General features: G+C 39.2%; 1 protein-coding gene across 1 annotated transcript in view; it reads right to left on the bottom strand.

Annotated features, from left to right (window-relative positions):
- Positions 1 to 4676: 4676 nt before the first annotated feature.
- LOC117489344 (cadherin-22-like) overlaps positions 4677 to 12335 on the bottom strand; it is a 74568-nt gene continuing 66909 nt past the window's right edge. The window contains exons 11-12 of the mRNA XM_034138560.1: positions 11450 to 11551; positions 4677 to 6455 (exon numbers count right to left, since the gene is read on the bottom strand). Of these exons, the coding sequence (XP_033994451.1) occupies positions 5920 to 6455; positions 11450 to 11551 (638 nt within the window). The 3' untranslated portion in view covers positions 4677 to 5919. The remainder of the gene's footprint in view (positions 6456 to 11449; positions 11552 to 12335) is intronic.

The following is a 12335-nucleotide window of genomic DNA, read 5'->3' as shown; positions in this document are numbered from 1 at the left end:
AAGTGCAATGAGTTATGGAGGAGTCACGACTGACCTCTAAATGAGGTCTACACACTCTAAATAGACTGCTTCACAATAAGAGTATAGGAAAAGCTTTTAGAATATTAATCTCTCTGTGAATGCCAAGACATCCTAATTTTAGGTGGTTTTTTGGTCATCTTAAACTTGAGGGCCAGATGTATGATCCCTTTAGTGCTTCAAGAAATAACCAAAGCCTGTTGTTGGGAATGGATTTAGTGTTATTTTAAAAACGGTTGTGTAGCAAATCCAGAAAGCTGTGAGCAGCAACAATTAGACTTACAATCTAAAATAAAACGTTTCAGTGCTATGTTTTTTCAATCTACCACCTTCACTGAGCAAAACTACCATTGCAATAAAGGCAAACGTCAAAACAGCAAAGCATTTCCTCAGCCAACAGAGAGGAAACAGCTTACACACTTAAAAGTGTCAAATAAAAAACTAGTAACTAAAGCAGTTGACTAGTTTACATTCTGCATTTAGAGATTTAGAGACGATTTGACTCGGACTGGAAGGAAGATAAATTCAAAATACTGTATAATAGAAAAATAACCTGTGGCTTTGTTCCTTGGGTAAGATCCAAAACACTGGATAAAGCACTGATCATGGGCTCATTTTAAGAGACCATGATACCTGACCATAAAAATTAAGAAAACAAGAGAACAGGAATGTATTTTTAAGTGACCTATTACATGTTTTTAGTCACCTTGAAAAAGTGGCTGCTGGTTATAGAGGGCCTAAGTCCCGCCCTTCTACTTCCAACCCATGGGACCTTATTTCGGAAAAAGCGTGTAGTCAATGGCGAGAGAAATTATTTTTTGATCCCGTTTGAATTGTGTCATGAATTACACATATGATGTTTGTCAATTTGAAAGATTATTTTGCAAGTCAAGAAAAAAAAAGTAACACCTATTTTTGTGTGAAACTACATCTCTGGTCTCGTACAATACACATCACCTTGGCACATTTCACCTTCAAACTAGGTGAAAATCATTACACGTCTGGGCATGTTGAGAGCTGCAAATACACAAAAGGGGAGTTAGGCGGTTCTGTAAGGGCCAGCATGCGGACCGGCTGTACAAGGTTTCGGTGAGTGTTAAACGAGTTATGACATCACTTACAAAGATTTGTGGTCTTTCTAGTTGCATATTTTCATTGTCTTATATTTAGACAGTTTTACGACAAACTGTGACTTTCTTGACTTGGAAATTATTTTTTTAAATGTATAAACATCATTATGTGTAATTCATGGCACAATTCAAATGAGATCAAAAAATTATTTCTCTCTCTCTCTAACATACATATTTTTTCCGAAATGTGGTCCCATGGTAGCTATGTTCGTATGACAAAATAATAAAGAACCTTGAACCCTTGGTGGTCCACCGGAAAAGGAGGGAGGGGGGCTCTTTATAGAGTCTTCATTTTAATCGCACAATGAATTAAACTATCTTTAGTCAATGCTCTAGTCTAAACACGGTCTTAAGAGGTAACTCATTGTACAATCTTTGTCTACAGCAGGCGTGCTGTACATAAAGTGCTGTAGATAAAGAACATAAACAGTGAAGTGTATTTTGTCAGTGGAAAGAAGCTCACTTGAACCAGACCACAAGGGTAATTGCAAAACATGACTCATGCACAAAGTCCTGCTATTATTCATCAATGTGGTGCTAAACCATTTCATACATGATTGTTGCTTGGGCAGAAAACAACAAAATAATTACTTTACTTTTTAAGTACAGCTAATTTCACCTTATTTATTTTGGTTCTCTCTTATTTTTGTGTAATTTTTTGAACTTTTAGAATGAAAGTGATGGCAGATGAAGGGTGTATGTGGCGAAGTTGTGACGCCAAGATTGAGTCATCCACATACGTACACCAAGAAATCAAAATAAGTGAGGATCTACATTAGTTGCATTACTAAAATAAAACAAAACAGGTGCTTGATGGAGTGTTCAAACACAGTAATCCTTGTTTAGCCTACTGTAACTCTTTTTATTGGAGTATAAATCTAAATAATCCACTAGCCTTCAAAAAGCTAAATTCTCACTCTAACACCTTTTATAGCCCGGTTAGGTGTTGCCCCTGGCTATACTGCAATCCCACTATAAGCCAGTGGACAGCCTGTGATCTCCCAGCAGGGCCCCCCCCGACTGATCAAACATTCAGATTTAAACGAATGGGTATCCAGGGTGTTTTTGAGGTGATTAGGAACAACCTATACATAAGGACCTTGGGCAATAACAGAATCAATATAGTTTCAGCACAGCTTCAAATATATTTTCTGAATCTGTTTTGATTTGACAGAGGTACTGTTACCTCAAACTGAAAAAATAAATTGTCTTTTGAGTTCACAGGCTTTTTTCTCCGAGGGTTTTTCTCTACATCCACCGGTTTCTTCCTGCAGTCAAAAGGCATGCAGGTAAGAGGAAGAGGAAGCTCAAACAGCCCTGCGGCTCTCTGTTAGCCTGTGAGAGACCGGCATCATGTCCAGAGTTTAGCCTGCCTTTTGCCCGATGCATGCTGGGAAAGAACCACTGCTCCACTGCCATTCTAAACAAGGTAAGTGGTTCAGAAAACGGATGCAATTTTTATTCAATTAACTTATCTACCCTTATCCTGTCTTATTTCGTTTTTTCAATGTTTAATATCACAAGACTGTTTCATCTGATTTTCAAGCACTTCAACCTCAATGTTTTTAAAGTGCTGTACAAATAAATTGAATTGGTTTTAGTATAAATTAAATGATCTGAAAGCCTAAGCAATTTAATGTCACAAGAGCAGCAACAACAAAATCATCATCAATATCCAAGTTTTCCTTAGCATGGAAAAGGTGTGTGGGAATAAAACACAAGCTTTCGCAAATGCAGTTTTTGTTAGGAGTCAATGGCCATCTGACTATAATAACTATTTGGCTATTAGGCTATATATGATTGATATTTTCTGCGGTTCACATTCACATTTCCCCACAATTTAAAATCAATTGTCATTACACTGCGAAGCACAGAGAGAAAGATAAATAATATTTAACAGCGCAGAGCTGTCCTCTTTGAGATCTGTCCATCACAAAACACCATCTGCATAACTAATGATGGGCCTCACGTTGCCCTTGGAGATGTGGATGGCATTTATTTTTTATGGGAAAAGACTCATATGTTCACATTTACAGGTCATCTCTAATAAGGAATGACATTTTCTTTGACAATGATGGAAGATGAACAAAATACTTGTTTTGTGGGGGAAAAGGGTTGAAGTGACCAGGGGAGCTTTCTTCTAATAATGTGCTCACTCTTTAACCTCAGCTTTCACAGCATTAGTCAAATGACCTAGCCATCCGGATGACATTGTCTGGTACATAGGTTCTTTAAAGCCACTCGTGTTTTATCCTCTTACTGACTGTTCGTTTGTGACTCATGCTGACCTCCATTTGTGTATATTTGTCCAAACCATGACATTTGCTTGTCACTTAGTGAGTACGGTTGGGCCATGTTACTCATTGGCAAACATACACATGTACAATAAATATATACGCTGCAGCAGTATGAGTAAATCCAGTATGAAAGAGTTTGCCACATTTGATAAAGGAAGTCATGTACAAGGGAAAAATGCTCTGATATCACTTCCATATTACGATACCTGAATTTAAATAACATAAAAAACATTGCAATACCAGTGATTTAAAAACACTACTGTATACACCATATTATATCTGTTACCTAAAAAGGTTGGGTTTTAAGTCAGGATTCCGACTTTAGTGTCAGCACTCCAAAAATAAATGAACTTTTGGTCAGATGTAAATATAGCTCACATGTGGCCCTAATCCTCCTCCGTATTATATATATATATATATATATATTCATAAAACTCTGTATTATTATTGTTTTGGTCTATTGTTTTGGTCTGGCTCAGGTTAAACCTTTTGAACTAATATTTATTTTGTACACATAGAAACAGAGAATACATGTTTTTAATAAGCAAAACCCTAATCTGCTATTTGCAGTATCATTCCTATATTTTTAGACAAATAATGAGTATGACAGCTGCAATACTTTGTACTATTCCAAGTTGCTTCCACTTTAGCTTTAACAGAACCCTAAACGTGGAGAAAGCTTCTTTTTTTTTGATAAGCAGCGACAGATAACTCGGCCCATCTCTACTCAGTTCTCAAAAAGTAGTCAGTGGATACAGTAGACCTACTTATGATAAAAAAGCTGACATATTCTTTGAATTCTAGTTATGAAGGCAAGTGAATGTGAATTCCACTGGCTGGCTGGCCATTTCAGCAGCAGATCACAAAGATGAAAGCTGCTTCATATGCTTCAGCAACCTCTGGTGACTACCACAATTACAGAAGTTTTGGCAGAAGGCAGCCAGGAGGGAGCCGTGCGGGGACGTCTTTGTTTGGCTGTGGCCTGTCATATGGGCTTTACTTTGAATCAACCTCTGGTGTAAACCCAAGCTAGCTCCAGAATTATTCATTATTCAGGAGAAACTCTCTGCAAACAAGTGGTAAACAATAGTTAGTAATACAGATGCTCTATTTACTCCATCATTATGTTCTTATTTAGCAAGTAGTTCACTGAGTAATGTACGATTGTTGCACACAGTGAGATGCAGGTTTTTACCAAGAAAAATTAAATATTTATTTGTTTTCATCTTCTTCTTTTTTTAAATGTTCAATACATTTGCAAGTTAATGTCAACATTGAACAGGTTGTGGATATCAGGTGGATGTGACCAGTCCATTCATTACACAACCATCCTAGTTCCCCCCCTCCCTCCCTCCACTCAAGTAAACAACACATCAAAAGCAAAATCAAACGTCTCACGTTATAAAATGAATTAAACACATTGAACACATTCTCACACAAAATCTAAAAATGAAAATTGGCTCCCTGTGGGACAATGCTGGCGACCAGCCAATTTCATGAAACAGTCACTTTGTTTAGTCTTAAATCACTGTTGCGGTTTGTGCCTTATTGCCTTACAATTGGCTGTGGAGAGGATAAGAAAAGAAATGGTTAACACACAATTGTCCTCAGTTGGTGACCGACAAAACCCCTTTTATAAATCACTATAATACATTTAAAGTATGTCAGTCTCAAATGTTCAGACTGAACTGCCGGCTCTTCTTTTCTGCAGTTTTTCACTCAATCTGTTCCCTTTTTGCCTTTACATTTCATTTATGTCTTCAGTAAGTTGTTTTACAAAAGTGGTCATAGAAAATAAATACAAATATTTTCCAGAAGGTAATTTATATTTGACCCCTAATGTCACCTTGTTGCCTATATTTGTGTTGTCATCTGCCACTGCAGTCCATCTTTCTTTCTTCCATGTTGTCCCTCATTCTTTTCATAATGTCCTCCTCCCCTCACGTTTTCTTAAGCACTTCAGCAGAGTTCACTGTTATAGTTACCATAGTGATCATGGTGTTAATAAATAAATAAATAAATACATAAAAACAAATAAATATTTAAATATTTCCTCAAATAAATACATGTTTGTCAGACAGCTTGTCGTGGCATTGTTTTATCCTACCTACATAATGATGAGACTTTGTAACCCTGAAAACAGTTTTTACAGCTTACAAATGAAAGTTTAGATGACAGAAAATCTTCCCTTCGGACTAAATGGCAATTTTGGTGACTGCATATCTCTTTCTTTATTCTATCTCGTATCATCGCCAAAGATTTCCTGCTGAGGTCTCACAAAAAGCAAAGAATGTAAAAAAAAACAAGAGTTCAAAGTTTCACACTGGGATTTGTCTGTCAAGTGATAAAGAGATGGTGCTCGGTCTTTAAGGAACACAGTGCTGGCTCTGATGAGTGCCAGAGGGTGAGAAGAGGAGGCAGAGAAGAAGAAGGAGGAAGAAGGAGTTTAAACGTCTCTCTGCAGAGGAGCTGTGCTAGGACCCTTCCTCCTCAGGGTTTGCTGGAGCATAGTAGCCTGCCAGTTGCCTGAAACGTGGTCCCCAGTCGCTGAGGTAGGAGAAATCCTGCTCTGAGGTGGTGGACATCGTGTGGATGGAGCTTAGTGAGAGCGCCGGTGAACTGTTGCCCTCAAATGCGTATGTCTGGAAGGAGTCATATGGTGGCACCGACAGGTCTGCATCAGCTTGTTCCACCTTCTTCCGGATGTAGCCTTTGAATAGGGAGAAGTCTGCTGCTGCCGCTGCTGCTGCCGCTCCCTCTGCACCCCCACCCACACGGTTAGCCTGTATCCACTGCGGCAGGGAGCGGATGTCTGGGCCAGAGTCACAGCTCTTGGCCTCTGGGAAGTCATACAGGTTCCTCAGGGCGCTCATGTCGTACGCCTGAGTGTCCTGCTCCCCTCCGCCCTCATCGTTGTACTTGATGACGTTATCCCTCATGTCCTCCTCGTCCTCCGCCATCCTCTGGCCCTTCCTGTGGCGTTTCAGGGTCAGGATCAGCAAGACGAGAACTGATGGAGAAGGAGACATAGCAATAAAGAGTAATATTATGATTTAAATTCCACTCACACAGTGAAATATGTACAGGTTAATTGTTAGTTTACAAAGAAAACAATGATATTCTTAATTCATCATCATACAACCCATGTTTTGGCACAGCACAACATAACGGTTACATAGACATTGTCAGATCAATCTGAAAAGTGGGAAGGAATAAAAACCAGGATTGCAATTAAGGGATTTTTTAAAGCATTTTATAAAACATTACAACATGCTTCATATTTCTTGCAGCACAGAATCCAAGAGATATCATGCTGTGTTTAAAGAGCTTGCATGCAAACATCAAATCCCCTCATGTTGCTACTGCTATGAAAAATAACATACAGAAAAACAACACTGAAGAAAACAGTGTGCTAAATGTGTACATGGTGTATGTTGCTTCACATCACACATACAGTGTGTATGAGGGTTTACAGGAGTACTTCTTCATGGAGGTTTTTAACTACTTCCATTGTAACTTTGATTTCACCTGAAAGGGCAAAGGCACAGCAGGGGGAGGATAATATATGATCAAGTTTTACATTCCAAATGCATGAGCATGGATTGTTCTCAATGGTAATTGCCTTGCAAAGAGATATCATTCAAAAAGCCCTAATGAATACCAAACTCTATTTCAATACTCATCCAAATCGAGTGAAACTAAAAGTTTGAAGTTCCATCACTACTTGAAAGCAGAGGCAACCACCTACAAAGAGAAAGAAATGTCTCGTAAAATTAAGTCTGGATTAAAGAAGAGAAAGCAATTGAGATGGATCACATCATAGACTAATGAGACGAGAGGAAAACAAAGGTTGTATGCAGAGATAAATCAATGAGTCTTTAATTTCAGCTTAGTTATTTTAATTAGTGCCTACATTTGTGATTAGACAAGTCTCACTTAGCTCAGACACCCACCCCCTGACTCAATCAGCCCTCCTCGGGGCTGCACCCTTCCCCAATGTAACCACTACCACATTTGTCTTAGACGTGCAGCAACATGAAATGTCATTTTCCGTGATGATAAAATCATATTACAGGCAGTTATGAATTAATTATGCATACTGGAGAGTAATGAGCAACATACTGAACAACTCAATGTAATAGTCTCATAGATGAACCAAAATAAAAGCTTTGTTTGATCAACTTATTGATAAGCAAAGAAAGAAGTGAAAAGAGATTGATATGCGAAAGGAGAAAAATGCTCTAAAAGTATGCAGACGTGAATTCAAAAAGTCAACAAAATTATAACAAAATATAACACAATTTATGAATCCACAGTGGTGGTCTCAGTTCATTAATTTATTTTTCTATAATGAATTACTAATCAAAATAAATCTGACCCTTTCCAGTACGTGTTTTTTTCCTATTCCCCCACTTCACATTATCATCTGAATTAATAAGAGCTATGAGTGGCCTTTTAAGTAATTATCATACATGCTGAGAAAAAAATTGATATTGGCGATAACAATCAGGCTTATTAATAATGCATTTTGGTGGGAAAAAAATGTAGTACTTGTGAGGAAAAAAAGAACATGTTCAAATGTTATCTTAATTATTGAGGTTTGATTGGCAGCAGGATCTGTTTCCTGTGGCCAGACAGACATGGACTGTGAAACTGTGTAGTGGAATTAATCCTTTTTTCTTCCCTTACGCAGGGGAAAAAAGGGATGCCAGTGAAGGGGACATTTAGATAGATCATTAAACAGTGGGCACCATGCATCTTCTGGAACAGATAGCCTGTTACCTAAAACAAATGCCTACAAGCCCACAGAGATAAAAAGACTATCAATTATACCGGGGCCTGTGCTGTCTGGGACAGATTGTTTGATGCTCTGAACCCACCAGAACACCCATCCATACATTGTGAAAATGAGATAAGCCTAAATCGCTTCACAGTCTAACTAGATCAATGTCATGACTTTATGTGCTGTGAAATTTACACATGTTAAAGCACATATATTAGTGTGTGAAAAAAGCCTAGGACATAAGCAGCCTGTGAAAGTGACCTTGTACGTCAGGGTGTGACTATAAAACACACAGTCTGGCTTTCATCTCCTTCTGCTCCTCTTTCTTTCTCCGGAGAAAAGTGAAACCCGACAAAACATGGGTTTCAAACATATAATCTGTACAAATGACTTGTTGCTGCTCCTGGTAATTGTCTTCATTTGGTTTAAGTGGCCTAACAAATAACTTGCGGTGAAAACGCCCCATGTGTTCCTTGCCTGAAGAGCTGTGCCAGCTTAAAGAGCATTGCTGATCTTGAAATGGGGATTTGATGCAGTATCTCCGGATGATAATGTACGCTCTCTTCTAACATTGTTTGCTGGGCTCCATTGGGAGAGCAGTGTCTGTAACCATTGTGTTTATTCTTCTCCTCCATGAATGGGGTGAATTAATTGCCACTGGGTTGAGGAAACAGTCATGGTTTGTGGTAAATTGCGATGCACACTACCATGCATACTAAACCAGCCCTTAGACAATTACTCTAAATTTACACTAACGAGGAGAATAATAGGAGGTAGAAAACTTGATGATGTAAACTCCCTCATATGTGCAGATCACATGCTGTTCAGTAAACAGTATTGAAGCAGTGAGAGCATGTGGCAATTCACTCTGAAGCAAAGTCGATCGGATAACCGCTCTTCTGAAACACACATCTTTACTGATAACATGTGAGTGTCAGTGCCTATTAGGGTACTACGATGCTTAAACTGTATGCTATTGGAAACCTGTTTATTAGATTGGAGATAAACATGCCTCGGGCCATGTTAATACAACATCGTGTACAGAATATACCTAAGTAGGAAGTGTATGCACCTGTGTATGGCTCCCTCCTATATGTAAGCTAGTCCCCATGTGTACAGATGTTGTGATAAGCGTTCCTGACAAGACGGTTAATTTACCCTTGGGCTGCGCTGGTTGCCCCCACCCAGGAGTTCATCACAAGCAGATGGGAGGTAATTGGAATGGATACATGCAGATGCTGCGACGCAGTGAAATGGATTCATCACATCAGGCCTATAAATGAACTGATGGAGGGACTGTTTGTTTGTAAGGTAATTAGGCAGAGATTTGTTTTCATTTTTCTCATCATCCAACAATTGATGTAATAGAGGCGGTCCAGCCTCTGGAGAGAGGGAGTGTTGGCTGGCTGGTTAGGTAGACGCTGTGTGTGGGGAGGAAGAATGTGTGTGTGTCTCTGTGTGTGTGTAATAGCACATCGAGAGAACGCATTGCATTGCAGTTAATATGTGAGGAGGGATTTGTCTAAGCATGTGAATGTGTGCAAGGCATGCATGAGCACACCCACTGTTTGCACAGAAGTGTGTGTGCTAGTGTGTGCACAATTTAAGGTAAAGCAGAAGCAGAAAGGTGTTGTGAAATGTGCAATCAATAAGATTGCTGACTGTTATTCACACCACAGTAGTTGTGAAAACACTGCTCATCCCCCTGATCACAGGCCCTGCAGCCCTGAGTCCGTAGTGGACAGATGATGACTGGCAGAAGCCAGGTACTCTGATGCAGCTTGTCCTTCAGTGCTTTGATGAGGCGTGTTCAGTCCATTTTGTACCAATCAGTATCAGTCACTCAAAGTGGAAGGGACTGTGCCATTGACAATATTTGAACCATCGTTGCATCATTTCATGAGTCGTGTCTAAATACCACGAAACATGATATCATTAACTAATAGTAAAGGCATTACAGCTTATCGCACTCTGCCAAATGTATGTTTTAATCAAAATCACTTAGGCTGCAATGAAATACAAAACATGTTTTTGCACCACATCATTTGAATGTTCTGCAGTGTCTAGCTGCCCACAAGTTTAAAGGCCAGAGGATTTGTTTGACTCCCAAAGCCTTTGAGGGCATGTCATCTAGCCCAACACACCAAAAATATCTGCTGCACACTGATTTTTATAACCAGCAGAGGTTGCCTCAGATTTATACATAACATTCTTGTTGAGGCTTTTAAAACCATGATGAATAAATGATGCTCGGCTTTTGAAGTTCACTCCAGTTGATGGTTTGGTTAATGGAAATGGAGTTCTAACAACTCTCATTAGAAAAGCTCTTAAAATAAATACATAGCAATGTTAGTCACAGTTAAAGCTGTCTGGTATCACATCATCCATCATTCACTGCCTGCAAGATGTGAAACGCGTATAGGTGTGAGGTGACAAAACAACGTGACAGCGTTCTAGTTTATTTTTTTCCTGTCACTGAGGAGTGGGATGCTAAGAAGAACAGCGCGGGTAGGGGAACAAGAAGCTAACTCATACATTTTTTAGATTTGACAATACTCAACCTCTGAGAGGGTGAGCGTGTGCATGCATGTGTATGTTAGCATGTGTGTGCATGTGTGAATGTGTGTGTGTCTGTGTATAAACGTCTGGAAAGCCTCATCTATTTAAAGCATGCTGTTCCAGAGGTATACAAGTGCTGATGCAGCTCCTTTGCCTGTTTGCTCTCTCTAACCCCCCTCCACTTTACTCCCTTTTATTCCATCCCCGTCTGTGCTCCAACAGCCAAATTGGCTTGATATCATTCATAAACTCAGGCATCATCTGGGCTCCTATTTAAACAAAGCAATATTTTCAGAAAAGAAGCAATAACATGTCTAACAGGAAAAATGCTCATAGGGACATATCAAAAATGTATCTTGTTTTTATGTCACCCGACTTAGTTTTTCTGCCACTGCATGTGCAATTCCATTCTTGAAATATATATAACTTCCCAAAGTGTTCAATCCATTAGGGCACATGCTAGGTTGCATGATTTTATGAGCAGCAAACATGGAGTCATTTATTTAGGTGCAGCCCTCCATCTTGCTGGTTGAACTTAGGAATGACCCCTAAAGAGCAATACTAATATGCTGTGCTTATCCCTTGCTCTAGTCATCCATCATACACCCATACATGTATCTCCTCATATATCCATACATACATGAGTTCATCCATCTGCTTACCTATGAGGATGAGAATGCAGACCAGAAGGGCTATGAGTGCCCCGGGGCTGAGAGCCGCACTCATCGAATAGGCTGTGGCGTTGCAGGATTGGATGGCTCCCTCTGTGTTGCAAAAGGAAAAATAACATTTAGTGTAAATAATTTAAGTTATCAGGCATATCAGTGGACAAGGATTAGGTGCTGTATTTTTAAAGGTCCCCTATTTTACTGTTTTTCATCAATATATTATAGGTCTCAGATATATACAAATCATGTCTCTGAAGTGTTTGGCTCCAAATACCAAACAGATCACCCATTGTAGCATCCCATAAACCCCTCTGTTTCAGCCCTGTTTCTAAAGTGCTGATTCTCTGTCTGTTACTTTAGATGAAAATAAGGTGCCATTCCCCACGCCCCTCTGAGAGATATTTGGTTAGAAAAAACACAATGGTGCTCTAGGAGGAGATTCAGGTGATAAGGTGGACGGGGGTTACCTTGGTTGGTGATTGGCTAATGGTTACACAAGCCAACAAAACGTTATGACATCACAAAGTGGCCAAAATCTGATCAGCTCATTTTCAGACAGGTTTTTATATAAATGGATCAGGACAAAAAAAGAGGCAATATTTTTTCCTGAAACGTTCAGAATATCTTAACGCTGAGGGGACACATGTTTATGTATAAAAGACAGGAAAAACTGGATTTTGCATAATAGGTGACCTTTAAGAGAAAAAAACAGTTTTTATCAGGCATATCGTTTCACACCACTGAAAACCCTTCTGAGGGACAATAGTGTGCATATTTGTGGCTTTGTGTTACATTGTTTTACAAAATATAAGCTGATAAGAGCTGTTTTCTGACCAAACCAATGGCACGTAGGTGACCTTTTATAGCACTGCTGCTATTG

The sequence above is a fragment of the Trematomus bernacchii genome, unplaced genomic scaffold (genome assembly GCF_902827165.1).
Source record: "Trematomus bernacchii unplaced genomic scaffold, fTreBer1.1, whole genome shotgun sequence".
Taxonomy (NCBI): domain Eukaryota; kingdom Metazoa; phylum Chordata; class Actinopteri; order Perciformes; family Nototheniidae; genus Trematomus; species Trematomus bernacchii.
Note: the sequence above shows the minus strand (reverse complement) of the source record. Positions and strands in the feature narration are given on the sequence as shown.